This window comes from Bos javanicus, chromosome X, assembly GCF_032452875.1.
Source record: "Bos javanicus breed banteng chromosome X, ARS-OSU_banteng_1.0, whole genome shotgun sequence".
Lineage (NCBI taxonomy): Eukaryota > Metazoa > Chordata > Mammalia > Artiodactyla > Bovidae > Bos > Bos javanicus.
Window position 1 is genome coordinate 104,437,187 of NC_083897.1, and position 27,407 is coordinate 104,464,593.

At 43.9% G+C, this 27,407-nt stretch overlaps 1 protein-coding gene and 1 pseudogene across 1 annotated transcript in view; one reads left to right on the forward strand and one right to left on the reverse strand.

Moving 5' to 3' along the window:
- Positions 1–101: 101 nt before the first annotated feature.
- The window catches only part of NYX (nyctalopin), a 31,151-nt gene continuing 3,845 nt past the window's right edge, over positions 102–27,407 (reverse strand). Inside the window, exon 2 of the mRNA XM_061410403.1 lies at positions 102–11,493. Coding sequence (XP_061266387.1) covers positions 10,079–11,493 — 1,415 coding nt within the window. The 3' untranslated portion in view covers positions 102–10,078. The remainder of the gene's footprint in view (positions 11,494–27,407) is intronic.
- Positions 20,006–21,508, forward strand: LOC133243461 (large ribosomal subunit protein eL32-like; annotated as a pseudogene).

Below are 27,407 nucleotides of genomic sequence, written 5' to 3' on the forward strand. Positions count from 1 at the left end.
TATCCAGCAGATTAAAAGGAGTTCTGAGGAGCTGTACAAAATGAAAGATTTTTATTTTGCCTTTTCATAGGCAGAAGAGGGCAGGACAAGGAGATGGCAGATTACCTCATTAGTGCTGACCTTCCAAACTGATTGGCTTAAGAGTCTACTCCTGGGAGAGGTTGAAACTGTATTTAAATTAGGTGTTAAGTCTTGGTTTGGTGACGTGGGTTTAGCCCAAGTGAATCCATTTTGGGCCCATTGTCTTTTTTTTAACAGCCCTAAGGATTATTTCAGCTTATTATTTTGAGAAATGCGGTGTAGGAGAAGCTCTGAAAACAGAAGCTACTCTTTTGTAAGAGGCATTTACACTTACAAGGAAAATCTTCGTTTGTAAGTGTGTCTCCCTCTCTTTACCAGAAAGAAAGACTAAATCACAAGAAACTCTTATCAATGAAGAAGGTGCCAACTTCAATCTACATAACAACTTTACCCTTGTTTACCATGATTTTCCTGGTGACCCCCCAGAACTGTCCCCCATGCCCAGCACACACACCTTCTCTCGTCTTTAACTGAAGATGGTATAGAAACTGGTTAGGCCACCTCAGGGAATTAGTCAGTTTTCCTGGATCTCTCCCAGATATACAGGAGATACACATGTTAATTAAAACTTGTAGGCCTTTTTTTTCTTTTGGCCGCATGGCATGGTATGTGGAACTTCCCTGACCAGGGATGGAACCCGAATCGCCTGCAGTGGAAGTGCAGAGTCTTAACCCTGGACCATCAGGGAAGTCCCTTTTCTCTGTTAATCCATCTTTTATTACAGGGGTCTCAGCTAAGAACTCAGGAGGGTAGAAGAAAAATTATTTTTCCTCCCCTACAACTTCCCTGGATCTTGATCATGAGAGAGACATAAACTTCTACCTTGTTTAAGCCACGAGTATTTGGAGGTTTCTGTTACTCACAGCTGAATCCAATCCTATTTGAGACTCAAAATGGTGACTCACATTTCCTTGGCTGGCTCAAGTGTTTCACAGCTAGTTCAACTCTCCAAGCCTCACAATAGCTCTTTGAGGTAAAAAGCTTTTTCCCGATGAGGAAATGGAAGCTTCGGCACTCAGTGGTGAAGTGAGACAAGTGATGCTGGCTTTGTCTTTCCACAAGGCTGTGCCTGCAGTCACTGGATTAATCACAATGAGTCAGCCCTGTAATATCAGCCATGTGCCAGGGAAACCAGAAAGCACAAATTGTTCTTGGTCAGCCTTAACCTGAAATTAGTGATGTGCTGTGGTGGGTTCGTCCGTCTGGAAACCAGCTCCCGAACCAGAGGATGCTCGTTTATAGGACCAAAACACATGCCAGGGAAACACGCAATGCCACTTCTCAGCTTCACAGAGAGACGCTTCAAAGCCCCAGGGGGAGTTTTTCGATGATGTTCTGCATAATGGACAGTGTTCTGTTTTGCTGAAGAACATATTTTAAACCAGAGAAAGCAAAAAATGGTCCGCAAAGAAATTTATTGGTGGGAGCCAGGGAAAACCAAAAAATGCAACCATGTTGTAGGGAAGCAAGCTACACTGCCCTGAATTGTGTCCCTTTGGCCTGAAGATTAATGTAGGTTATTTTTAAGGCCCCAAAGACTCAGGAAGGACCTTTGACCTGCCTCCTGCCTAAAAGGATTTAGGCAGTTAGAGGACCTGTTCCAGGAAAAGAGCTATCACCATAGATAACTACAGTACGAACTAGTGAGTAGACAGGAACATAGGGAAGTCTATTAAAATTAGTGAGTCTTCACTGTCTGTGCATGGCTCAACAAACATTTATTTACCAAACATTTGTTTTTCCATCTCTTGTGAATTGCCTGCCCCGCCTCCACTGCCTGTGAAGTCCCAAACTACTACGCCTAATATCCTCTCTTGACTTTCTTCCTCCCCAACAATGTCAAGTCAAAGAACTCCTTAGCCTTGTAAATCCCAAGAATTTTTCTCTTCCTAAAAGTTTTATAGTTTTGGATTTTACATTTAATTCCAAGATTCATTTTGAGTTAATGTTTGATTAAGGTGTGAGGCTTAAGTCTAGTTTCATTTTTTTGCACATGAATGTTCAATTGCTCCAGCACCATTTGTTGACAAGGCAATCCTTCCTCCATTGAAATGCTTTTGCACTTTTGTGAAAGAGGAGCTGAGGACTTCCCTGGTGGTACAGTGGATAGGAATCCGCCTGCCAATGCAGGGGACATGGGTTCCATCCCTGGTCCAGGGAGATTCCACATGCCATGAAGCAACTGAGCCCATGAGCCACAACTACTGAGCCTGTGCTCTAAAGCCCTTGAGCTGCAACTACTGAAAGCTGTGAGCCTAGAGTCTGTGCTCTGCAATGAGAGAAGCCACTGCAACTAGAAAAGAGTAGGCTTGCCTCAACTAGAGAAAGCATGCACGCAGCAACAAAGATCCAGAGTAGCCAAAAATAAAGAAGAAAAAACAGGATGGGGAACTGAGAAAAATCCAAATCAAAAGAGGATTAATAGGAAAAAAACAAGCTGAACCTATTTGTGTGGGTACATTTCTGGGTTCTCTGTTCTGTTCATTGATCAATGTTTCTATGCGCCTATCTCTGACAATATCACACTGTCTTGATTAGTGTAGCTATACAGTAAGACTTAAGTCTTCACATAGAGTGATTCCTCCCCCTTTACCATCTTCTGTCAGGATTAGCTTAACTATTCTATGGCCTCTGTCTTTCTGTATAAACTTTAAAGATGCTTGTCTTAAGTCTACCAAGGACTTTGCTGAGATTGATAGAAATCTCATTACTCTGTAGGAGGGCAAAATTTGCTGCCCCAAAATGTGTCTCTCTGGCATAAGGATTATTTTAGGATGATTATTTTTTAAGAAACAGTAGACCTGGGAGGTACTCTGAAACCCAAGCAGAAGTTACATTTTTGTAAGAGACCTTTACTGTAGAAGGGAAATTTCCTTTAAGGGTGTCTCCTACACAGTACCAGGAAGAGGTGGATAACCTTACCTCTAGAAACTCTTATCAATGGAGAAGGTAAGGACTTAAACCTACACAACCACTTTACCTCTGTCTCACTGTGCTTTTCCTGGTCACCTCCACAACTGATGTCCCCCAGCACCAACATCCTCTTTTGTCTTTAGCTGAAGATGGTATTTAAGGTGAGGGCTTTGGCCATTTTGGTGAGTTATTCAGTTCTCTGGGGTCTCTCCCATGTATACATGTTTGCCAAACATTTGTTTGATTTTCTGCCATTAATCTATTTCTAGTGTACTGTTCATCTCTGTTTGTTTGTTCTTTAGTTCTTCTAGGTCTTTGGTAAACATTTCTTGCATCTTCTCCATTCTTTTTCCGAGATCCTGGATCATCTTCACTATCATTATTCTGAATTCTTTTTCTGGAGAACTGATACCTTTAAATGTTGACTCTTCCAATTCATGAACAGTGTGTCTTGTTTAGATCTTTGGTCCTTTCATCAGCATTTCATAGAGAGGCTGTATATGTTTTGTTACATGTATATGTTAAGCATTTGGAGTGATTGTAAATGGTATTTGTTTTTAATTTCTGTTTCTATGTGTTCATTGCTTATGGGGACTTCCCTGGCAGTCCAATGGTTAAGACTCTGTGCTTCCACTGCAGGGGCCACAGGTTTGATCCTTGGTCGGGGAACTAAGATCCCACATGCCACTCGGTGTGGCCAAAAAAAAAAGAAAAAGAAATATGAATGATTTTTGTGTATTGATCTTGTTCCCTGTGATCTTACTGAATATACTTTTTACTTCTAGGAATTTGGGATATATTATTTGGAATTTGCTACGTAGAAAATTATATCATTTGCAAATAAGGCCAGTTTTATTTCTTTCAAATATGTAGGTCTTTTATTTCTTTTTCTTAACTCATGACTCTAGCTAGAATTTCCAGTATTATGGTGAATAGAAGTGGTGAGAGTGGACATCCTCCCTGTGTTGCTGACTTTATGGGAAAACATTCAGTCCTTCACCAGTAAGTATGATATTAGCTACAGATTTCTTCTAAATGCTTCTTTCTCAAGTTCAGACCATTCTCCTCTATTTCTAACTTGCTGAGGGTTTTTATCATGAATGGGTATTGGATTTTTGCCAAATGCTTTTTCTGTACCAACTAGCATGATTATATGATTTTCTTCAGTTTGTTGATATGTTAGATTACATTGATTTTCAAAGATTCAGGCAGCCTTACACACCTGGAGTAAACTCCACTTGGTCATGGCATACAATTCTTTTGGAATCTTTTTTTTAAGTCATTTCCTCTGAACTTCAATGATTAGCTCCAGAAGAGAAAAATTTCCACAGGTGAAAAATGTCACATCAAATCTAGAGGCAGGGGAGTTTACTGTGGGTTTGGAGCATAGAGATCTGGATTCAAAACTTTTGCAAGTTACTTATAACATTATCTAAACCTTAGTTTCTAAATACATCTGTAAAATGGGGATAAGAATGCCTGAATGAGAGAATTTTATGATCAGACACTGACTCTGACACATAATAAATAGTCAATAATGGTAGCCATTTGAACTCCACAGCAACAAGCATTTGGAATAGAATTAGAAACAACATATAAAGGCAGTTATATAGAATATTAGGACTAGGACATTGAGGTAACATCGCAGGATTTCCCTAAATGATCATGATCTCAATCTTTTACCCTTGAGGTTGTTTTTCATCTTTTTGGATGCTTTAATAATAGATATCACTGTGAGACACCAAGAGGGTCCTTCAAAGACATTCACATTATTAGTTATTAACTTATTAAATGAAACAACCATTAGCGCTCTGTGGGCCTCTACAGATCCTCACTGCAGGAGCCACACACCCATTAGCCACCTGGTTTGCACATTCCACTTCCCCCTGCCCCTTCAAGTCCATCAAAGAGCACCTCAATTCTACCTTCTAATTGCCCAGGTGCTCTTCGAAATGCCCAATCTTGCTTCTTTTGATCTAACTAAGTCTTTAAACAGGGAATAAATAAGGCTAGTCTACTTTTTAGTGATGACACAAGAAAATAAATTGGCTGAGAAAATTAATCAACAAAATAGTCCTGGGCTTTACTTTCAACCCCATGCTCTTTGCAAATATATAAGGAATCAAAGTGATCTATGACAGTGGCTTTCAAATATTCACGATTGTGACCCCCAATGAGAGTACATTTTTATACTGGGCTCCAGTATACACATACACATATATAACTGAAGCAAAAATTTAATGAAATAATGCCTTTCTTAATATCTGTGATGCTTGCTGAAATTTCCCCAAATACCTTGTCACTATTATTTTTTCTAATATTTACTTATTTGGCTGTGTTGGGTCTTAGTTGCAGCACTCAGGGTGTTTGTTACATAATACGGGATCTTTCCTTGTGGTACACAGATTCTCTAGTTGTGGCGCTCAGGATCAGTAGTTGCCCTGCAGCATGTGGGATCTTAGTTCCCTCACCCTTAGTTCCCACAACCCCTGCATTGCAAGGCAGATTCTTAACCACTAGACCAACAGGGAAGTTCCATGTCACTATTATTTTTAATGCTGGTTGCCACTACCAATGCCATGACCCACTAATGGATCGTGAGCGAGCCACAAGTGGGCCTCGGCCTCAAGGTCATATATTGCAGACAGAACTCCCACTAGGCCACTGGGAACCACAGTGGTGGCCCTCCATGGGCCTCCCTGCAGGTTGGTGTTTCACTCAGTCTGGTTATGAACAAAAACTCTTTTTCTCCTCTCAGGAGCACAGTAGTAAAAGTCAGCAACATTTCAAGGGAACTCCCTTGAAAAGTGCAAATGTTTGTCTAAGTGCTTCTAAATTTTCTGTTCCTGGAACACAAATAGAAGGAACATAAGCAACATTCATTCAGCCACTGAAGTCGGCCAGGCTCACTGTGGAGGGGCCGTGTTTCACTCCAGCTTTGTACCCCAGGCCTCAGGTAGACATACACCCAAGAGCTCTAAGACGAGAGGTTGCCTGTGACTCCTCCAATCAGTTCATCCCCCGTGACTGCGTGCATGCATGGAGGGCAGGGAGCGGAGATCGAGTTGCTACTGACGCTTAAAACATGAAAATGCCTCTGGGATAATCTTCCTCTGCTCTATGAAGCTATGGGGCCAAGTGCAAATGGAAAGCCAGGACGCACTCCTTGCTCTTGGGGGAAACCTGAACAATCTCAGAGCAGGAAATGAAGGGTCCTGTTTGATAACAGAAAAAGGGAGTATCTTTCAAGATAAAAGAAACTTTGGTTATACATGTAACACTTTAAAAGGAGGGCGATTTCTGTAGTTTTCTCTCAGCTGTGTCACCCCATCTCCCCAATGTTGGTGTTCTTTGGAGAGAAATATGACTTTATTTTGTGCAACTTTTGGGGACTTCCCTGGTGGTCCAGTGGTTAAGACTCCGTGCTTCCATGGCAGGAGGCATGGGTTCCATTCCTGGTTGGGGAAGTAAAAACTCATGTCCCACATGCCATGTGTCATGGCCAAGAAAGAAAAAATACTTGCGGTATTTTGTGCAAGTTTAGGCTAACTGGTGTTCCCAGAAGCGTTTGTTCATTTGGAACTCTGAGCAGCAGTTTTCAGGACCTATGGAGCTGGGATAAGGAAGGGACTGCCCAGCAAGTAGTCAGGCAGGCTGAGGATCGAACTTGACTGACCCCTTTGGCTCTGATGGACCCCTGGAAATTCCAAAGATCAAACTTCTGGAGGTTTTAATACTGGCATGGAAAACATTTGTTTAAGGGGTAAATATGAACCTCCTGTCTATATTTTCTCTCCCCTTTCTTGAAAGAACCAATACAGTGAGGCCACAGCATTCCTATAGGCTAAAGTAAACACTGTCTTCAAAGCCTAGTGAGGGTGCTGGAAGGAGAGAAAGCCTGGGGCTAGTGACTCACTCACCAGATTGCCCCCTCAAGCCTCTATTTCTTCTGACAATTCTGAGCAGTCCAGACTTGATTCTATCAGGGGAGCTGCCTGGAGTCTCTACTGCTTTGGAGCATTGCCAGTGTTCACCAATATTCCCAGTTCTCCCCTTCCTTCTGGGCACATGGAGAAACCATACTTTCCTGCCTTGCTAAAGTGCAGTTGTGTGACATTTTTGGCCAGTAAAAAGTGAGAAACAACAGGTGTCACATCTGGGTGGAAGCATTTTGGAGCAATGATTCTCCCAAGCTTGCTTTCTCCATTGCAGCAAATCCCAGGGCCCGAGTGGCAGATCCTTCCTCAGCCTTGGTTCCTGAATGGCTACAAGGCACAGAGCCCCCCTAATAAGTCCATGCTGGACATGTAGCATGACCAAGAAATAACCCTCAGTCAGCCACCAAGGTTGGAGGTTGTTTGTTACCATAGCATAACGTGGTCCATCCTGACGGGCACATGGATTTGCTTAGCATAACCCACAGGACCTTAACTTTTCTCAAGGTACTAATTAGCCAATGATGGGGTAAGAAACTTACTGAACTCCAAACTGGGAACTCTCCACTCTCCTTTCTCTCATGAGAGCTCATAATGGCCACAATTCGCTGGGAACTCGTTCCAGGCAGCTCTGGATCTGTTTGGCAGTAAGGAACTCCCACGTTCCCAGAATTCTACTGGGCTGGGTAGCTCTATAAAAATCTGTTCCCTGGAGGCTATTTCAGCACTTATACTTGTTTAGAAACATTCAGCCAAACAAATGTTCATTAAACAGCTCACCACCTCACCACCAGGCAGAATTGGAGCAGCATTTTGAAGCTGACTCTCAAGAACCCACTCCAAATGAAAGGATGGACATTCCTCCCAGGGCAGCACCTTGTTCCTCAGAAACGCAGGCTGCTGTGGATGCACATGGTTACCCAATGCAGAGATCTCGCCTCCAGGATTCTCATGATCCTCATTCAGTTACCATGGCCACAACACACGGTTTGAACAAACAACATTTCTGACCTCATCTGGTTCTCACATTCGAAAAGTAAGACATTTGGAGAACGAATTTATTTTGAAACCTTAAAAATCAACTGATGAATTAAGAATTTTGAGTACTGTGATCAAATGAATACAAGCCATGACCTAGGAACCTCATTTTCCACCCGCATGAAAAATGACTGCCTAAAAAATCATTTTGACAACTGCTGAAATGTCTATATAGTTTCTATTTTAAATAATAGTATTCTACCAGTGATAAAGTTCGTGACTGTGATAGTGCCACTGTGGATAAGAGAAAGTCCTTGTTCTTAGGAAATACACATTGACGTATGTATAGGTAAAGAGGCATGATGTTTACAACTAACTCAAACTGTTTGTGAGAAATGATAATAACAAAGAGACAAAACAAATACAATACAATGTTAGCAAATGAGAAACCTAGGTGAAAGGCCCAAGTGTTCATTCTATTATTCTTGCAACTTTTCTGTAGGTTTGAGAGTTTTCCAAAGAAAACATTTAAAAAGAACCATGTATGTTCCAGATTAGTGACTTTCAAACTTTTTTAACAATAAACCACAATATAAATTGTATGCAGCAATCCAGACACACACACACATATATAAAATCTGAACAAATGCATACAGATTAAATTAAAAATTCCACAAAATAACACTTATTACACATGATGTTCTGTGACTTTTGGTTATACCTTTTTTTTTTAATGCCAGCTGAGACCCATTGAGCTGATGACCGCTAACGGTCATAATCCATCGGAACACTCCTGCCCTCAGTGGTGCTTTCTGCAACATTTCTAATACCTAGTGTTACCTGGAGACACAGAAGAAGCACTATGCCCTTGAAGAACACAGCTCTGTGCACCCTGAATCCACGTGGGCTTTGAAAACTCAGCCCTTCAAATACAGAGAGAGGACATTAAGATTAGAGACTGCCAGAGTGTCACAAAGGCAGTCATCATTACACGTGTGGAGGATGACTTGAGCACATACACAGAGACACACAGCCCCTGCTCTGGCATTCTGGCCTGGGAGCTTACAGTTGGCCACCTTGCACCCTGGAAAATCTCTCAGCACCCCTTGCCCAGCTACTGGCTGCCACCTTTTCTCCTAGCCCCGAAGTGCGAAGTTCATGATAATTCCCACACCTAATGGGATCGTCTAAGCTGGAGACTCCCTGCTCCGCTAATATAGCATCTCTTGTGTCTTTCCAAAACACAAAGCAAAGAGGACTTTGTGGCCTCCTCGGGAGAGTAACAATGCATGTTTGCACACAAAAGACCCTTGAAAAGTCCTGCAGAAGAGAAACCTGTTTAATCTTTTTTTTTTTTTAACCTTAAGATTTTATAAATATATTTGTCCACAGACAATACCCCTCCTCTTTTTTCCCCTACCCTGCCCTAAAGTTCTTTTGAAGCTAAGGCCACCCCTGGGAATAAGTGCAGAGTAAGTGAAATGAATCTTTGTTTTAAACACCTCCTGACACATCTGGGACCACAGGAACCACCTCCACTACCTTGGGTCTAAGTCCCCTTCCCACTGGCCTTCTGTCCTACCCATCTTCCTGGACTCTAGTGTCCCCAGGCTCCTGGAGGAGGGGGAGGAGGGTTGTACTAGAAAACAAAGGGATTGGACTTAATGGTTGCCCCGCCAGGAGAATTGGCACAATTTTTAGTACTTAGCGAATGGATTAACTGGCGTGCTGCAGTCCATGGGGTCGCAGAGTCGGACACGACTGAGCGACTGAACTGAACTGAATGGATTAACTCTAATTCAGGCATGCAGACCCAGTTTCCTAGAAGACGCGGGTGGGGAGGGGCAGGGATGGAGTTCTGTAGCCACAGAAACTTCCAATTCCTAGTCTTCTCACCAGAGGGCACCTGTTCATTGTTGCTTCTCTTTTTCAACTGATGCTCATGTGACAAGAGCAGAAATCCATAAACCCCACCCTCACGCACAGAGTATTTCCCAAGGTCCTCCTCTTCCCAGGTCACCTCTGATGGCAGACTGGTCCTTCCATCCTTCGCTGAAACTTTCACTCCGTGCCCCTATCCTGTGCCCCTCTCCCCACCAACCACCATCCAGCCCAGTTAACAACCTCCCCTCTGCCCCACCAAGGCAGTCTGGGCCACCCTGGTGTGGCAGTCAGTCCCTCTGGAGGACAAACAGCACGTGCTGAGCCACGCTGAGCAGGAGACCAGAGCCCACGAGAAACGGGGTCTTGTAGCCCGAGCCGCCTACCCCGAGAGAGGGAAAGCTGTCGGACAGCGAGGTGTTGACCGGCCCCTCCTTGGTGGTATTGGCCGCCTCCGCCACCGGGGCCCTCGGGGCCAACAGCTTGGAGAGGAGGCTGCTGAACCTGCTCACTGTGGTGGCCGCCGGCTCTGGGGATGGGCCGGGACTAGAAGCCGTGAGGTTCAGCTCATCAGGGTCCACACAGAAGCCTTCGGAGGAGCGCCCGAAGGCCACCTGGCGGAGATCGAGGCCAGCCACCGAGCCCGGAGAGGCGCAGGGCACGTCGGCGGTGCGCCCAAAGCTCTCCATCCAGTCCCGCAGCCACTCCAGGCGGCAGTCGCAGCGCCACGGGTTGCGGAAGAGAAAGAGACGGCCCAGGAAGAAGCCGGGCTGGAAGGCGGCCCAGGCAAGCACAGTAAGGTGATTGCCGTTGAGATGCAGGGCCAGGAGGCCCGAGAGGTTCTGGAAGGCGCCCTCCTCCACGAAGGCGATGCGGTTGCGGTCCAGGTAGAGCAGCTCGAGCTCGGCCAGCTCGGCAAACCAGGCGCGCACCACGCGGCCCAGCGCGTTGCCGCCCAGGTTGAGCGTGCGCAGGCGGCGGAGGCCGAGGAAGGCATCTGCCGGCAGCGCAGCCAGCAGGTTGTCGTTGAGCAGCAGGTGTTCCAGGGCGCTGCAGTCGCGGAAGGCGCCGCCGTGCACGGCGCGCACGCGGTTGCCCTGCAGGCTGAGCGAGCGCAGGCGGCGCAGGCCCAGCAGCGAGCTGGAGGCCACGGCCTCGATGCGGCTGCGCTCCAGGTGCGCATGCGTCAGGTTGGCCAGGCCGCGCAGCGCGCCGGGCACGCGGCGGAACAGGTTGTCGAAGGCGGCGAGCTCGCGCAGGGCGGGCAGCTCGGCCAGAAGGCGCTCGGGCACGCTGAAGAGGCGGCAGACTGTCAGGTCGAGGCGGCGCAGGCGGCCGAGAGCGGTGAAGGTGCGCGCGTGCAGGTAGCGCAGGTCGCCGTTGTGCGCCAGGCTCAGCTCGGCCAGGCGCGGCAGGCCCTTGAAGGCGCCGGGCGTGATGAAGGACAGGTTGTTGTGGCGCAGGGACAGGCGGCGCAGCGATGGCAGCGTGCCAAAGGCCCGCTCGCCCAGGAAGCGCAGGCCGTTGCGGTCCAGGTCGATGGAGGCCGCCTCGCACGGGAACTCGGCCGGCACCCGCAGGAGGCCCGCGCGGTCGCAGCGCACGGAGCAGCGGCGCTCCACGCTGCTGCAGACGCAGGCGGCCGGGCAGGCGTTCACGCAGGTGTCCTCGGCAGCCCGGGTGCTGGGCAGGCCGAGGACCATCGCTGATGGGGACGGGGCGGGGAGGGAGGAGAAAAGACAGAAAAGGCAGCTGTCAGCCACAGGATCTCCCCAGGTTGGATTCTATCCCTCCGCGTGGCGGGATGCAGCCATCCACCAAGTTCTCAAACGTCCCGCGCGGCACTCGTTCCACCTTCCAGACCTTACTCAGGTTTTCCCACCCATCATGTCCTTTCCCTTGGCTTTCCAGTTCTGTTCATCAGCAAAACTCAACTGGAATCCGGCACCTGACCCCACCCTAACTACTCTTTCTCCTGCCTGTATGATCGCTTGTGCTCTCCTAGAATGGGGCCCAGAAGGCTCGTTGTCTGCATGCATAGACGGACCTGAACAGCATGACTGTGGCCTCTGCTCTAGTCTTGTGCTGCACAGTCCCTAGCCCCTAGCCACACTTGGCTGTTGAACATTTGAAATGTGACTAGCCCGAACTGAGGTGTGCTCAAAGTGAAAAATACACACCAGATCCCAAAGACTTAGTAGCAAAAGAAGGTATTTTAAACATTTTTTTTTTCTTTTTGGCCTGGGAGACATGCAGGATCTCTGTTCCCTGACCAAGGACTGATCTGTGCTCCCTGCAACTGGAAGCACGGAGTCTTAACCACTAGACCACTAGAGAAGTCCAAAAAAAATTATTTTAAATATCTCATCAATTTTTATATTGGTTACATGTTAAAATGATATTTTAGATATATTGGCTTAGCTAAAATATTAAAATCAATAGCAGTGGTTTCTTTTTACCTTTTTTATTGGCCTGCTTATAGAGAATTAATGGCAACCCACTCCAGTATTCTTGCCTGGAGAATCCCATGAGCGGAAGAGCCTGGTGGGTTACAGTCCACTGGATCGCAAGGAGTCGGACAGGACTGAGCGACTTCACTTTCACTTTCTTTCACTTTCAGAGAATTTAAACATGTGTGGCTTGCATTATATTTCTATTGGTGCTGCTATAGTCCCTCCCACCATAAGAATTCAATTCCTGAAAACCCCTACTGAGTAAATTAAGCCTCATGAAGAAGGGAGAATTAGGGACTTCCCTGGTGTTCCTCATGATGTACTCTGCATATAAGTTAAATAAGCAGGGTGACAGTATACAGTCTTGACGTACTCCTTTCCCTATTTAGAACCAGTCTGTTGTTCCATGTCCAATTCTAACTGTTGCTTCATGACCTGCATATAGGTTTCTCAAGAGGCAGGTCAGGTGGTCTGGTATTCCCAACTCTTTCAGAATTTTCCACAGTTTATTGTGACGCACACAGTCAAAGGCTTTGGCATAGTCAATAAAGCAGAAGTAGATGTTTTTCTGGAACTCTCTTGCTTTTTCCATGATCCAGCGGATGTTGGCAATTTGATCTCTGGTTCCTCTGCCTTTTCTAAAACCAGCTTGAACATCTGGAAGTTCACAGTTCATGTACTGTTGAAGCCTGGCTTTGAGAATTTTGAGCATTACTCTACTAGCGTGTGAGATGAGTACCATTGTGCATCATGAGAAATGCTGGGCTGGAAGAAGCACAAGCTGGAATCAAGATTGCTGGGAGAAATATCAATAACCTCAGATATGCAGATGACACCACCCTTATGGCAGAAAGTGAAGATGAACTAAAAAGCCTCTTGATGAAAGTGAAAGAGGAGAGTGAAAAAGTTGGCTTAAAGCTCAACATTCAGAAAACGAAGATCATGGCATCTGGTCCCATCACTTCATGGGAAATAGATGGGGAAACAGTGGAAACAGTGTCAGACTTTATTTTGGGGGGGCTCCAAAATCACTTCAGATGGTGACTGCAGCCATGAAATTAAAAGACGCTTACTCCTTGGAAGGAAAGTTATGACCAACCTAGATAGCATATTGAAAAGCAGAGACCTTACTTTGCCAACAAAGCTCCGTCTAGTCAAGGCTATGGTTTTTTCCAGTGGTCATGTATGGATGTGAGAGTTGGACTGTGAAGAAAGATGAGTGCTGAAGAATTGATGCTTTTGAGCTGTGGTGTTGGAGAAGACTCTTGAGAATCCCTTGGACTGCAAGGAGATCCAAGCAGTCCATTCTAAAGGAGATCAGCCCTGGGTGTTCTTTGGAAGGAATGATGCTAACACTGAAACTCCAGTACTTTGGCCACCTCATGCGAAGAGTTGACTCATTGGAAAAGACTCGATGCTGGGAGGGATTGGGGGCAGGAGGAAAAGGGGACGACAGAGGATGAGATGGCTGGATGGCATCACCAACTCGATGGACGTGAGTCTGAGTGAACTCCGGGAGTTGGTGATGGACAGGGAGGCCTGTGCTGTGATTCATGGGGTCCCAAAGAGTCGGACACAACTGAGTGACTGAACTGAACTGAACTGGTCTTCCTACTGCAGGGGGCATGGGTTTGATCCCTGTTGGGGGAACTAAGATCCCACATTTGATACAGCAAGGTCAAAAAATGGGGGTGGACAATTAGGGAATAGATTGGGAAAACCTATCAATCTTTTTCTCTAACGGTCACTATACGTAAGCCATAATGACAGTACACTAAATTATCATCTCACACATCTCAAAAAGTACTTATGGACACTGTGTGGTTAACTTCCATTCACCAGCCTTTGTTCTCTAGAGCCTTTTTTGCACATTACAGGAAAGGACTGGTGCTTATAAATTAATTTTGTTCTGAGCATTTGAATGGAAGATCAGCTACAGACTTCCAAAGCCCTCCAGGTGGCTCGCCCCCTGCAGGAAAGCAGAGTGGCATGGCCTGCTTCCGTGTGGTAGCCAGAAGTCCCAAGCCTCATCTTGAGTTCCAGGGGAAAAGGCAGCATGGAGAATGCACAAGTTTTATTCTCTGGACAGGACCAGCTGGCAAGTGGGCTCTGCTCCACCTGAAATTCTTGCAAGAGGAACAAAGGTACCCAGATGTAAAACCTGACCACTGTTATTCAGAATTTCTACCTGTCCTCAGCAGCATTCCCCATTTCCTAGCAAACACCCTGACTTACCACACAGTCTCTGCCACTGTGTACACATTACCCTGCTTTGCCTAACCAAGCCTTTGTGGGAACCTGAAGGCGTGGCCACAGAAGGAGTGTGTTGATATGCTTGCTGCTGCCTCTGTAGCTTTGCTTAGCTTCCAGCTGTCTTTTCAGTACATCTGTTATGGACACTCATGTTTTTCTCAGCTGCCAGGAAAGGGATTCAGCCCTGTGAGACTTGGCTAGAGAACACTCAGCCCTTTGAGCAGCCCTTGAGTTGTACCCTGTAGCTAGTTCAACATTCTAATGTTCCAGAGACTTCGCTTTCCCTTCTCCCAAAGAAGTGTGAACTAGACACCAAGGTTCCAGCAAGGTTCTTGGACCTTGTGCTGGACTTGGCTGTAAATAGGGCAGCAGCTGGGCGGGACAGACACCCTGTTAGAGACAGGGCCAAGAATACAACCCTAACTCCAGGCGTTGGCTGGACAGAGGCCGAACCTTTTTCTATTAACTCTTCCAACTGGGTCAAGCAGAGGCATCAGGTTTCCTTACAAAGAGTCCTTCATTCTACTCTCTTCTCCTTTCTAATTAAGGGAAGTGCACTCTCAACCATATGACTCATGTTTCTACTCCACAATAGATAATATTGTTCCAAGCGCACTGTATGGCTCAGTAAATATTTGCAGAATTAAATGGAATTGATGCCTTCCTCTGTAACAATTCCTGCTTGGGAATGTCATTTATTTTTAAAACTTTGTCAAAGAATTCATTGGATTATGACAGACAGGATATATTCCATTTGTTTGTATAACACAAGAGATCAAATTTTTGGCTGTTTCGCTGCCAGTTTTTTTTTTTTTTTAATACATGCAAAAGGTGGAGGTGAAGCATTTTATTATATATCCTTTTTACCTTGTATATTTTGAGCCATGTGAATGTATTACCTATTTCACAAAATTAAAAAAAAAATTTTTTTAACTTTAAACACTCAAGATGTTGTCACTATTAAAGACCTGTTTTCAACCTCTGAAACTTTGATAGCCATTATGAACAATAACTGATTTACTGGATTATTTAGTGAAGTTTAAACTAAATCAAGTAAATTCTTAGACAACCAAACTCCAGTATGGGTTTACCCACCATGAAGGCTAAGTGTATTCCTAGTGATCCAGAAAAACAAGGCACCAAAACAAAACTTTATAAAATAGTAACATAGGGACTTCTGATGGTCCAATGGTAAAGACCCTATGCTTCCACTACTGGGGGCTTGGGTTTGATCCCTGGTTAGGGAACTAAGATCCCCGTATGATGCACAGTGCAGCCAATAAATTAATTATTAAAAATAATAGCCAATGCAGGAGACGTGGGTTCTGTCCCTAGGTTGGGAAGATCCCTGGAGGAGGAAATGGCAACCTGATCCAGTTTTCTTGCCTGGAGAAGCCCATGGACAGAGGAGCCTGGCAGCCCACAGGCCATGGGGTCTCAAAAGAATCAGAAACAACTTAGCAACTAAACAACAACAACAAAAATAGTAACATAGTTGGGCAAATTCTGCTTGCAATAATGGCAGGGTAGGCAATGGCACCCCAACCCAGGACTCTTGCCTGGAAAATCCCATGGACGGAAGAGCCTGGTAGGCTGCAGTCCATGGGGTCTCGAAGAGACGGACATGACTGAGCGACTTCACTTTCACTTTTCACTTTCATGCATTGGAGGAGGAAATGGCAACCCACTCCAGTGTTCTTGCCTGGAGAATCCCAGGGATGGGGGAGCCTGGTGGGCTGCCGTCTCAGGGGTCCCATAGAGTTGGACACGACTGAAGCGACTTAGCAGCAGCAGCAGCAGCAACTTGTATCAGACTAACATTCCTGCTGATTGCTAGTGTCAACTCTGGAAAAATATTTTTAAGAAATCATTTGAAATGGAAATCAACTATACTTGAATGGAAAAAGAAAAATCATTTGAAGGCACTTTTGGAAACAAACAGGTGGCCAGAGGAGATAGGACCCTTAAATGAAGAGAAGCAAAGTGGGTGAGAGGCACATCTAACTGGCTTTTCCTCTCAGGGCATTTTCAAGTCCACCCTGCACATGGGCATGCATGCTAAGTCACTTCAGTCGTGTCCAACTCTTTGTGACACTATGGAAAACCCACCAGGCTCCTCTGTCCATGGATTCTCCAGGCAAGAATATCAAAGTGGGTTGCCATGCCCTCCTCCAGGGGATCTTCCCAACCCAGGGATCGAACCCTCACCTCTTATGTCTCCTGCATTCGCAGGCAGGTTCTTTACCACTAGCGCCACTTGGTAAGTCTACTTGCTTGGCATTAGAGCTCAAGCAGAAAGCAAGAGTCTTACTGGGCTGAGAAATTAAGAGGTCAGAGTGTATAGCAGCAGCAGTGGCCTGAGGAGGGAAACCATGAGAACGAGGGAGCTACAAAAGAGGTGCCAGAAAATTGGCACACAAACTCTCCTCACTTAGATCCTTGTTTGAGTCTTCAAGTGTGTGGGGGGGGGATGACTCCAAGGAGCCAAGAATGGAAGGCCAAAAGCATTAAACGGAGATTTCAGCAATTTCCCAGTAATGGGAAACAGATTAAGAGTTCAAAGTCCACCAAGTTAGAAGGGCTTATAAAATACTTCCAGCTTTCCATTGAAACCCCAAAAGGTCACACCTTAGGAATAAAGACCATTTCCCAGGGCAAAGGGTAAAACTAAACTAGGCCTTCCCTAACAAAGACTGAAACCAAGCTTCCCATGGATCAAGGGGATCTGCCGGTAATTTAACCAAATGCCAGAAGAAAATTCAGCATGCTTCAAAGGAAGATAAGAGAATGTTGAGTTTCTGTAACTACTATCTACAATATCTGCTATACATGAAATACTACTAGATATGTGAAGAAGCTCCTCTGTCCAAAATGGACAAATCTAGTAGTAATTGATGTATAGCAGATATTGTAGATGTAGTTACAGAAACTAGATTCTCAGAAGCCTGGCAGGCCACAGTCCACGGGGTTGCAAAAGAGACGGACAAGACTTACCGACTAAACAAGATTGTTAAAACAAGATGTGAAGCAGCAGCAAAACATGACATTTCTCAAGGGAAAAAAATACAGTCAATAGCAGCAGACACAGTGACAGCCCAGACACTGAAATTACAAAACAAGGATTTATTATAAATGTTAAGGAATTTATAGGAAAAGATGGGTATAATGGATGAAGACATGAGGAATGTGAATTTTAGAAGAGGTATGAATCAATTATATATATATTTTAAAAAGAGGTATGGAAACTATGAAAATGAACTTAATAGAAATCTTAGTACTGAAATAATTCCATATCTAAAAAAATTTTTTAAATCATTGAATAAGAAAAACAGCAGACTAGACAGAATATTCATGAATTTGAAAGAAGTCAAAATGAAACTCAGAGACAAAAAAAAAAAAAAGATTGGAAAAAATATCCAGCCTTGATGACCTGTGGGACAATATCAAGCAATTAGACTAACATGCATGTATTTGGAGTCCCAGAGGAGAAAAGAGAATATGGCAGAAAAATAATTGAAGACAGTTTCCAAAATTGGGTTGAAAACACAAAGCTCGGCAAAACTCCCAACTAATATCACACACACAAACACATTTATCTAGGCACATCACAGTCAAACTGCTGAAAACCAAAGTAGAAAAATCTTCAAGGCATCCAGAGAAAAAAGACACATTACATAGAGAAACATCAATTTAAAAATGATGTCTGGCTAATCAGCAACAAAGGAGCCATAAAACAATAACATGATATCCTTTTTTTCATAAACCAGGAATGAAATGCATCTTAATTAAGTTATTCAACAATTTCAAAGTTTGCATTTAGAACCATTCACAGAGTTCTTTTTAAGCTATTAATTTCACACAAGGCAATGAAGATGTGTCTAGACAAATGTTCCTTAAAGGGAGTATCTTAAAACCTTTTCTGAAATGGCTATATATACTCTTGTGGCCAAACATAAAATATATTTTAAACTGCTGAAAGAAAGCAAAATCTGGCAACCTAGAATTCTATATCCAATGGAAATATCTTCAAAAATGAAGTAAAATAGATGCCTTCAGGTTAACAAAATCTGAGAAAATGCATCTCCAGCAGATCTTCTGCTGAGCAAGAAATGAAGACATTCTTTAGCTTGAGGGAAAATGACACTAGATGGAAGTGAGATCCACAGGAAGGAATGAAGAGCCATGGAAATGGCAAATGTGCCACTAAATATGAAAGACTACTCTCCTCTCACCTTAATTGCTTAACAGACAAGTGACTGTTGAAAACAAAACAACAATGTAATAATATGTAATGAAATATAAAATGAAACATTTACATATGTTTCATATGTAAATGAAAAATCCGACCATAGCATAAAGAATGAGAAGGGAAGTACACTAAATTGTACTCTCCGAAGGATCTTATGTTAGACATGAAACTGTATAAGATTTATTCAAAGTTGACAGTGATACAGACATGATGTAAGGGACAGCACCACCAAAATACCTGCCTGGGCCACAGAAACCATGCTGCAAGCCCACCTGGGTGCTGACTGCCTCTTGACACTTTTAAAAATGGCATTGCAACGGTGGTGTGGATTCCATCAATTAAATGGAGAATGGGGAAGCAAAGGTTTTCCGCAAAACCTTTAATGTGGGTTTTTGTTTGGGGTGGGTTTTTCCCCCAGCTCTGGAGTTTTACTTTTAAATCTTACATGATATACTGCAGGCCTCAGGCATAACAGGCAATGAGCTGGTGAAGAACCAATGGAAAAATGTTCAACAACTCCCATGTTAGCTCACAGGCATCTGAATGTATGTCTGTGGCCCACAGAGAAAGCTGGAGAAGATAGCTAGGGGATGCTGTATCAGCTACTGCAGCCTTAAAGTTGGTATCTCTTTGGACTTTAAAATTGTTCCCATGTAGCTTATTTTATTTTTGTTTAATCAAATAGATGAGAGTTTTTCCATGCCAGGGGGAGGTGGGGACAGTAGAGCATGATAAATCAAAGATGCATATTGCAGCTCCTAGAAAATAAAAAAGAATACTGACTCCTACCTCACAGCATACACAAAAACTCATTTTAGATGGACCATAGATCTCAATGTAAAAGCTAAAATTATAAAGCTTCTTGAAGATAACACAGGAGAATATCTTTGTGACCTCATCGTAGGTAAAGATTTATTAGGGGGAAAAAAGCATTAATCATAAAAGAAAAAAGTAATAAATTAGAGACATCAAAATTTAAAACTTCTGCTCTTTGAAAGACACTGTCAAGAAAACAAAAAAGCAGACTGTGAGAAAAGATATTTAAGGTATATTTATATATATCCTTTGTATATATCTCATAAATGACCTGTATTCAGCATTTGTAAAGAACTCTCAAAACTCATAAGAAAATAGGCAATAAATTATAATAATTAAATAATATTAAACTAAATAAATATAATTTTATAAATAATATTAAATAAAAAAGTATAAGAAATAAATCACCCAATTAATAAATGGGCAAAATATTAAAAGAAACACTACCAAGAAAAGATATACAGGAGACAAAGACATGAAAAGATGGTCAACATCATTAGTTGTTAGGGAAATACAAGTTAAAATAGTCACCTATTGCTCTCTCTTCCTCAGTGTGCTGCCTATAGAGGTGGCAGATAGCTCTTACTCAGCATCATGGCCACCTTCAGACCCCTCCTGAAGCCCAAGATCACCCGAAAGGGGACCAAAAGGTTAATCCAGTACCAGTCAGAACAATGTGTCAAAATTAAGCAGAACTGGTGGAAACTGAGAGGCATTGACAACAGGGTGCGCAGGAGATTCAAAGGCCAGATCTTGATGCCCAACATCAGTTACTAGAGCAACAGGAAAACAAGGCACATGCTGCCCAGCAGCTTCGGGAAGTACCTCATCCACAACGTCAAGGAGCTTGAAGTACTGCTGTTGGACAAAAAATCTTACTGTGCTGAGACTGCTCACAGTGTCTCCTCCAGGAACCTCAAGGCCATTGTGAAAAGAGCAGCCCAGCTGGCCATCAGAATCACCAGTCCCAACACCAGCCTGCACAGTGAAGAAATGAATAGACAGCTGGTGTGCACATTTTGTTTGTGCTAATAAAACCATAAAACTCAGGAAAAAAAGTTACCTATTAGAATGACTAAAATTAGAAAGACTGACCATACAAAGTGTTGGAAAGCATATATAACTATAACTCTCTTATACTGCTGGTGGGAATGTTAAATGGTATAACCACATTGGAAACAACATGGCAGTTTTTTTAAAAGTTAAACATATACCTGCTTTATGATCAGTTCATTCTACTTGTAGGAAAATAAAAACACATGTTCATAAAAAGGCTAGAGCATGAATGTTCACAGCAGCTTTATGCATAATAACCCAAAGGTGGAAACAACACAAACGCCCATCAAAAGTTGAATGGGTAAATAAATTATGATATATGCATACAATGGATACTACTCGGTGATTAAAAGGAATAGATTATTGATATATGCAACATGGATGATCCTCAAGATAATTCTGCTGAAAGAAGCCAGACAAAAATGAGTACATACTATATGATTCCATTTACAAAAAATTTTAGAAACAACAAATTGGTATATAGTAACAGAAAGATTAGTGGTTGCCTGGGGATGGGTGGGAAGGCACGGAGGGGCAGAAGGGAAGGATTATAAAGGGGCATGAATTTGGGGGGTGATGGATATGGGATATATTCACTGTCTCAGTTGTGCTGATAGTTTCACAAGGATATACCTTAAATATGTTTAATTTGTTATATATCAACTATACCTCAATAAAGCTATTTTTTAAAAAAGATACCGTTTGTGTGTATGACTTGTATAGAGAATATAAAAACTACTCCTATGAATGAAGAATGAGAAGACAAACTAAATAAAAATGAGTAAAAGACCAGAACACTTTACAAAAGAATTTATTAAGTAGCCATTAAGCACATGAAAAGGTGCTGTATATCATTAGCCATTAGGGAAGTGCAAATTAAAATTACAATCAGATTCCCTACACACTCACTAGAATGGGTGACAACCCTAAATACTGGTAAGGATATAGAGCAATGGGATTCTCTTACATCACTGATGAGAATGGAAAATATAATTTGATGACTTAGGAAAATTTTGACAGTATCTATTAAAGCTAAACATATGACTGTGTCCTAGGTATTCACCCAAGAGATACGAAAAAAAAAATGTCCACATAAAGACTGTACAAGAAAGTTCATTGTGGCTTATTCAGAATAGAACAAAACAGGAAATTACTCAACAGCAGAGAAATAAATTACAACATAGTCATTCAGTGGAATACGACTCAGCAATAAAAAGGAACAAACTACTGACACAACAAAAACATTATGGTGAGCAAAAGAGGGCTGAAATAATGCATTCGACACGATTACACACATATGCAGTCCCAGAACAGACCTGCCTGACGTGGTTCTGGGAGCTCAACAGCACATGGCCTGCAGATGTATTCTAGCCCCAAAGACAGCTGATACGCACAGGACACAGTTTGGAAAGTATGGCGCCCTATGTTGTCCAGGCGATACAAACATGTCTACTACTTTTCAAGTTAATAATAGTTTATGGGTTTCTTTTGCTCTTCCAACAACCAACTTTTAATAAGTATTTGCTCAGGGTAAAGTAATGCTCAAAATTCTCCAAGCAGGGTTCAGCAATATGTGAACCGCGAACTTCCAGATGTTCAAGCTGGTTTTAGAAAAGGCAGAGGAACCAGAGATGAAATTGTCAACATCCGCTGGATCATGGAAAAAGTAAGATAGTTCCAGAAAAACATCTATTTCTGCTTTATTGACTATGCCAAAGCCTTTGACTCTGTGGATCACAATAAACTGTGGAAAATTCTGAAAGAGACGGGAATACCAGATCACCTGACCTGCCTGTTGAGAAACCTATATGCAGGTCAGGAAGCAACAGTTAGAACTGGACATGGAACAACAGACTGGTTCCAAATAGGAAAAGGAGTACGTCAAGGCTGTATATTGTCACCCTGCTTATTTAACTTATATGCAGAGTACATCATGAGAAACGCTGGGCTGTAAGAAGCACAAGCTGGAATCAAGGTTGCCGGGAGAATTATCAATAACCTCAGATATGCAGATGACACCACCCTTATGGCAGAAAGTGAAGACGAACTAAAAAGCCTCTTGATGAAAGTGAAAGAGGAGAGTGAAAAAGTTGACTTAAAGCTCAACATTCAGAAAACTAAGATCATGGCATCTGGTCCCATCCCTTCATGGTAAATAGATGGGGAAACAGTGGAAACAGTGTCAGACTTTATTTTGGGGGGCTCCAAAATCACTGCAGATGGTGACTGCAGCCATGAAATTAAAAGACGCTTACTCCTTGGAAGGAAAGTTATGACCAACCTAGATAGCATATTGAAAAGCAGAGACATTACTTTGCCAACAAAGGTCCGTCTACTCAAGGCTATGGTTTTTCCTGTGGTCATGCATGGATGTGAGAGTTGGACTGTGAAGAAAGCTGAGCGCTGAAGAATTGATGCTTTTGAAGTGTGGTGTTGGAAAAGACTCTTGAGAGTCCCTTGGACTGCAAGGAGATCCAAGCAGTCCATTCTAAAGGAGATCAGTCCTGGGTGTTCACTGGAAGGACTGATGCTAAAGCTGAAACTCCAATACTTTGGCCACCTCATGCGAAGAGTTGACTCATTGGAAAAGACTCTGATCCTGGGAGGGATTGGGGGCAGGAGGAGAAGGGGACGACAGAGGATGAGATGGCTGGATGGCATCACCAACTTGATGGACATGAGTTTGAGTGAACTCTGGGAGTTGGTGATGGACAGGGAGGCCTGGCGTACTGCGATTCATGGGGTCGCAAAGAGTTGGACATGACTGAGATACTGAACTGAACTGAAGCTTGCTATATCATTTAATTTAATATGACAACCCTGCAAAGTAAGTATTATTCTCCTCTCACAAAAAAGGAAACTGAGGTCCAGGATAATTAAACAACACCAACCTTTGATTTCTGTCTTTTCCACTGTACTGTACTATCCCTCACCCCCCACCCCTAACCTTTCTGAGCTTCCCTTTCTGTAACTGAACTGAAAAGCCTGCACTTCCTGACCCTGGAGGGCCCTTCTGGCTCTCATTTCCACAGCTGGACAACAGCTGTTGCCAAGCAACACATCTAAGAAAAAATACGCCACTAAGGGTCCTGTGTGTCTCTGTAGCCTTCTCGGAGTCACAGCTGTTTGGACTGCAGGTGAACATCTGACCTGCTGCTGCTGCTGCTGCTGCTAAGTCAATTCAGTCATGTCCAACCATGTGCAACCCCAGAGACGGCAGCCCACCAGGCTCCCCCATCCCTGGGATTCTCCAGGCAAGAACACTGGAGTGGGTTGCCATTTCCTTCTCCAATGCATGACAGTGAAAAGTGAAAGTGAAGTCGCTCAGTCGTGTCTGACTCTTAGCAACCTTATGGACTGCAGCCTACCAGGCTCCTCTGTCCATGGGATTTTCCAGGCAAGAGTACTGGAGTGGGGTGCGATCGCCTTCTCCGGAACATCTGACTTAGGTAGAGTTAATCAGAGCAAGAGCCAAAGACAAGCTGAGGAAACTAGTGTGCAGAGAACTAAACCGGCCCCGAGGATCCCAGAAAAGGAGATCAGGGAGAGTGCAAAGCTCCTGGCCAGCCTTTAGAAAGCATAAGGCCCTGCTATAGCTATTTCTGAGACATTTCCCTGTTTCCATTTCAGAAACCTACTCAAACCATCTGTATGGACCAGTGCCCTTTTCTGGCTGGTCACCCACAACCTTCTAACTACTGTTAGTACATTTAGGAAATTTCCTATATTTTAAGTTCTGCCTCCTCAAGTAGAAACCAGAAACTCTCTTTTCTCAACTTCCCTTGCAGTTAGGCCCCAGGCATGTGACGTAGCTCTGCCAGTCCCACACACCCAGCAAGGCTTGACTTCAGAACTTGGTGCCAGGTGGAAACAATTATCTGGCCAAGATGGTTCCCATGGTGGAATTTCTGGCACCCGGAACCCAGCATGTGGTGGCCATGGGATCTTGCTGGAACTGCCCCCCTACCTGATTTAGGCATTGCTTCAGGGGGTGGACCTCCAACCAGGAAGTCTGGGAACACCTAGCATCTCTGAATAAACCCCTTCTCATCTTCAATGACCTGGAGTGGGTTCTAAGGTTTGCAATGCCATTCCTGAGCAACATCCTAAGTGAGACAGGTTCCCTCAAGTACCATCGCCTTCTGGTTCCTCCCCCTCCCCCCCTCCCAGAACCTCTTGAATTCTTCACCTTGAAAGAGAAAAAACAACTCAAACTTGAGACCAAGCAGCGCCTGTCAACCCAAACAAAGCTCCGTGCCATTCATCACCAGGAAATATAGAAAATGGAATCAAAAATTGTTTATGCTATCCCTGATTTTTTTTGAAATTCAAATGAAAAGTGGTCTCTCCTGGAATCAGAAGTGATCATTCCAAAGACAAATCTCCTTGGCTGTCCAGAGCTGAGTTCTATGGGAATACCTTGGCCAAAAATACATTTGCCAAATTAAAATAAAGATCACAGTGTGTGAGAAGAGAAAGTCAAACACTGGCAGTTGCTTAGCAATTTATTTTCCCCCATTGGAATTTTAGGGAAGGATCCATGTGGAAATCTGAAAAGTCTTCAGTGCTTTTATTCCCAGCCTGAGGTAGGGAGAGGAAGATGAGAAATTCAGCAGAACCAGCCTTGGCTCAGCCTGCCTCTGTCATAGCTCCGGTATTCCCATGTGGGGGTTTTCCAGAGCATTCAGTCTGGAAACACTCACCCTGAGGCAGCGGCCTGTCACTCTAGATCTCTCATAAACTCTGATGACACTGCCTTTTTTGGTTTTGGTTTTATATCTCAGTTTCCTCACCTGTTAACAGGTTGACAATTGTGAGGAATAGACGACTGGTAATGCTTGAAATAGCTATGAAAGCACTGAGGCAAGCCAACAGTAGGTGCCACGAGCCACTGTTGTCACAAGATTAAACCTCACCAAAGGATCAGTACTTCAAGGACCAGGTGAATATCTGCCCAAGGGTGGAATACAAAATACCAAGTATGAGAATATTGAAGTTGTCACTACAAGTTAGACTGCAAAGGAATTTAGAATGGTTCGCTACCTGGGCTGCATATTAAAATCACCTACGGAGCTTTTAACCAACTCACCAGACCAATTACATCAGAATTTTCCAGAGTGGAACCAGGTATCAGTACTCTTAAAGCTCCACAGGGAATTCCAATATACAGCCCAAGTCAAAAACCAGGGGTCTAGGTGGACCAACTTTATAAAGATGGGATTCGCCTCTGAGGTATAAAGTGTCACAGGGTATAACATAAATTTGGGCTTCCCTGGTGGCTCAGACGGTAAAGAATCTACATACAATGCAGGAGACCCAGGTTCAATCCCTGGGATGGGAAAATCCCCTGGAGAAGGGAATGGCTACCCACCCCAGTATTCTTGCCTGGAGAATTCAATGGACAGAGGAGCCTGGCTGGCTACAGTCCATGGGGTCACAGAGTTGGACACAACTGAGTGACTAACACTTTCACTCACTTTAAACATCAAAGTTACCATATGCCCCAGCAGTTTCACTCCTCGGTGAAAGTAGGTGTTCTAACAAATACTTGTACACAAATGTCCCACAATAGCCCAAAGATCAGAGAAGGCAATGGCACCCCACTCCAGTACTCTTGCCTGGAAAATCCCATAGGCGGAGGAGCCTAATAGGCTACAGTCCATGGAGTTGCAGAGTCGGACACGACTGAGCAACTTCACTTTCACTTTTCACTTTCATGCATTGGAGAAGGAAATGGCAACCCACTCCAGTATTCTTGCCTGGAGAATCCCAGGGACGGAGGAACCTGGTAGGAGGCCGTCTATGGGGTCTCGCAGAGTCGGACACGACTGAAGTGACTTAGCAGCAGCAGCCCAAAGATGGAAGCAACAAATGTTCATCAACAGGTAAATGGACAAACAAAACATAGTCTAGCCACAGGGTGGAATGTTAATCTGCCATAAAAAGGAATGAAGTACTGACCCATGCTACAATATGGCTGAACCTCAAAAATATTGTGCTAAGTGAAAGCAGCCAGACACACAGGCCACATATGATTTCACTTATATGAAGTATCCAGAACAGCAAATCTATGGAGAAAGAAAGTGGATTAGTGGTTGCCAGGGGCTTAGGGGAAGAAAAGAGTGAGGAGTGACTGCTAAATAAGTACTGGGTTCCCTTTCGGGATGTGATAATGTTTTGCAACTGGACAGAGAGGAGAGTTTCACAACACTGTGAATGTACTAACTGCCATCAAATTCTACACTTTCAACTTGTTAACGGTTCATCTTCTGTTACGTGAATTTTACTTCAAACAACAACAACAACAAAATGTTATAAGCTGTCCCTGAATTGGGGAAAACACCGGAAATGGGTCTCTGCCTCAGTGTTCTGGTCCAGCCCCCAAGCTGCAGGGGGGCGGCAATGGCCAAGCTCAGATGCCCGCAAAATGATGTCTCTTTTTTAATTTTTTAGAATGATGTCTTAATGCAGACCAGCTGAGGGATTTCTCCGCAGGTCCTCGGCTTTTCAAGTATGTGCTTTGGCCCCTTGAGGTTTGCTAGGAAAACAGTTACTCATGGAGTTTCCAACCACAGAATGAGTTTGAAGTGTTTCTTCATCCTCATTGTTTTCAAAGAACTTGTGTCTCATGAAACCAAAATAGCAAGGGAAAATATGGTCCGTTTTCTGATTTCAGCAAAATCTCTTCAGCCACTTTGGCTCTACAAGTCATTCCCCTCTCCTGGAAAATGCAATCCCAACTACTCCAGAGACCAAGCCCCAGTGCTGGGTGTTCAGAACCAAATAGGCTGA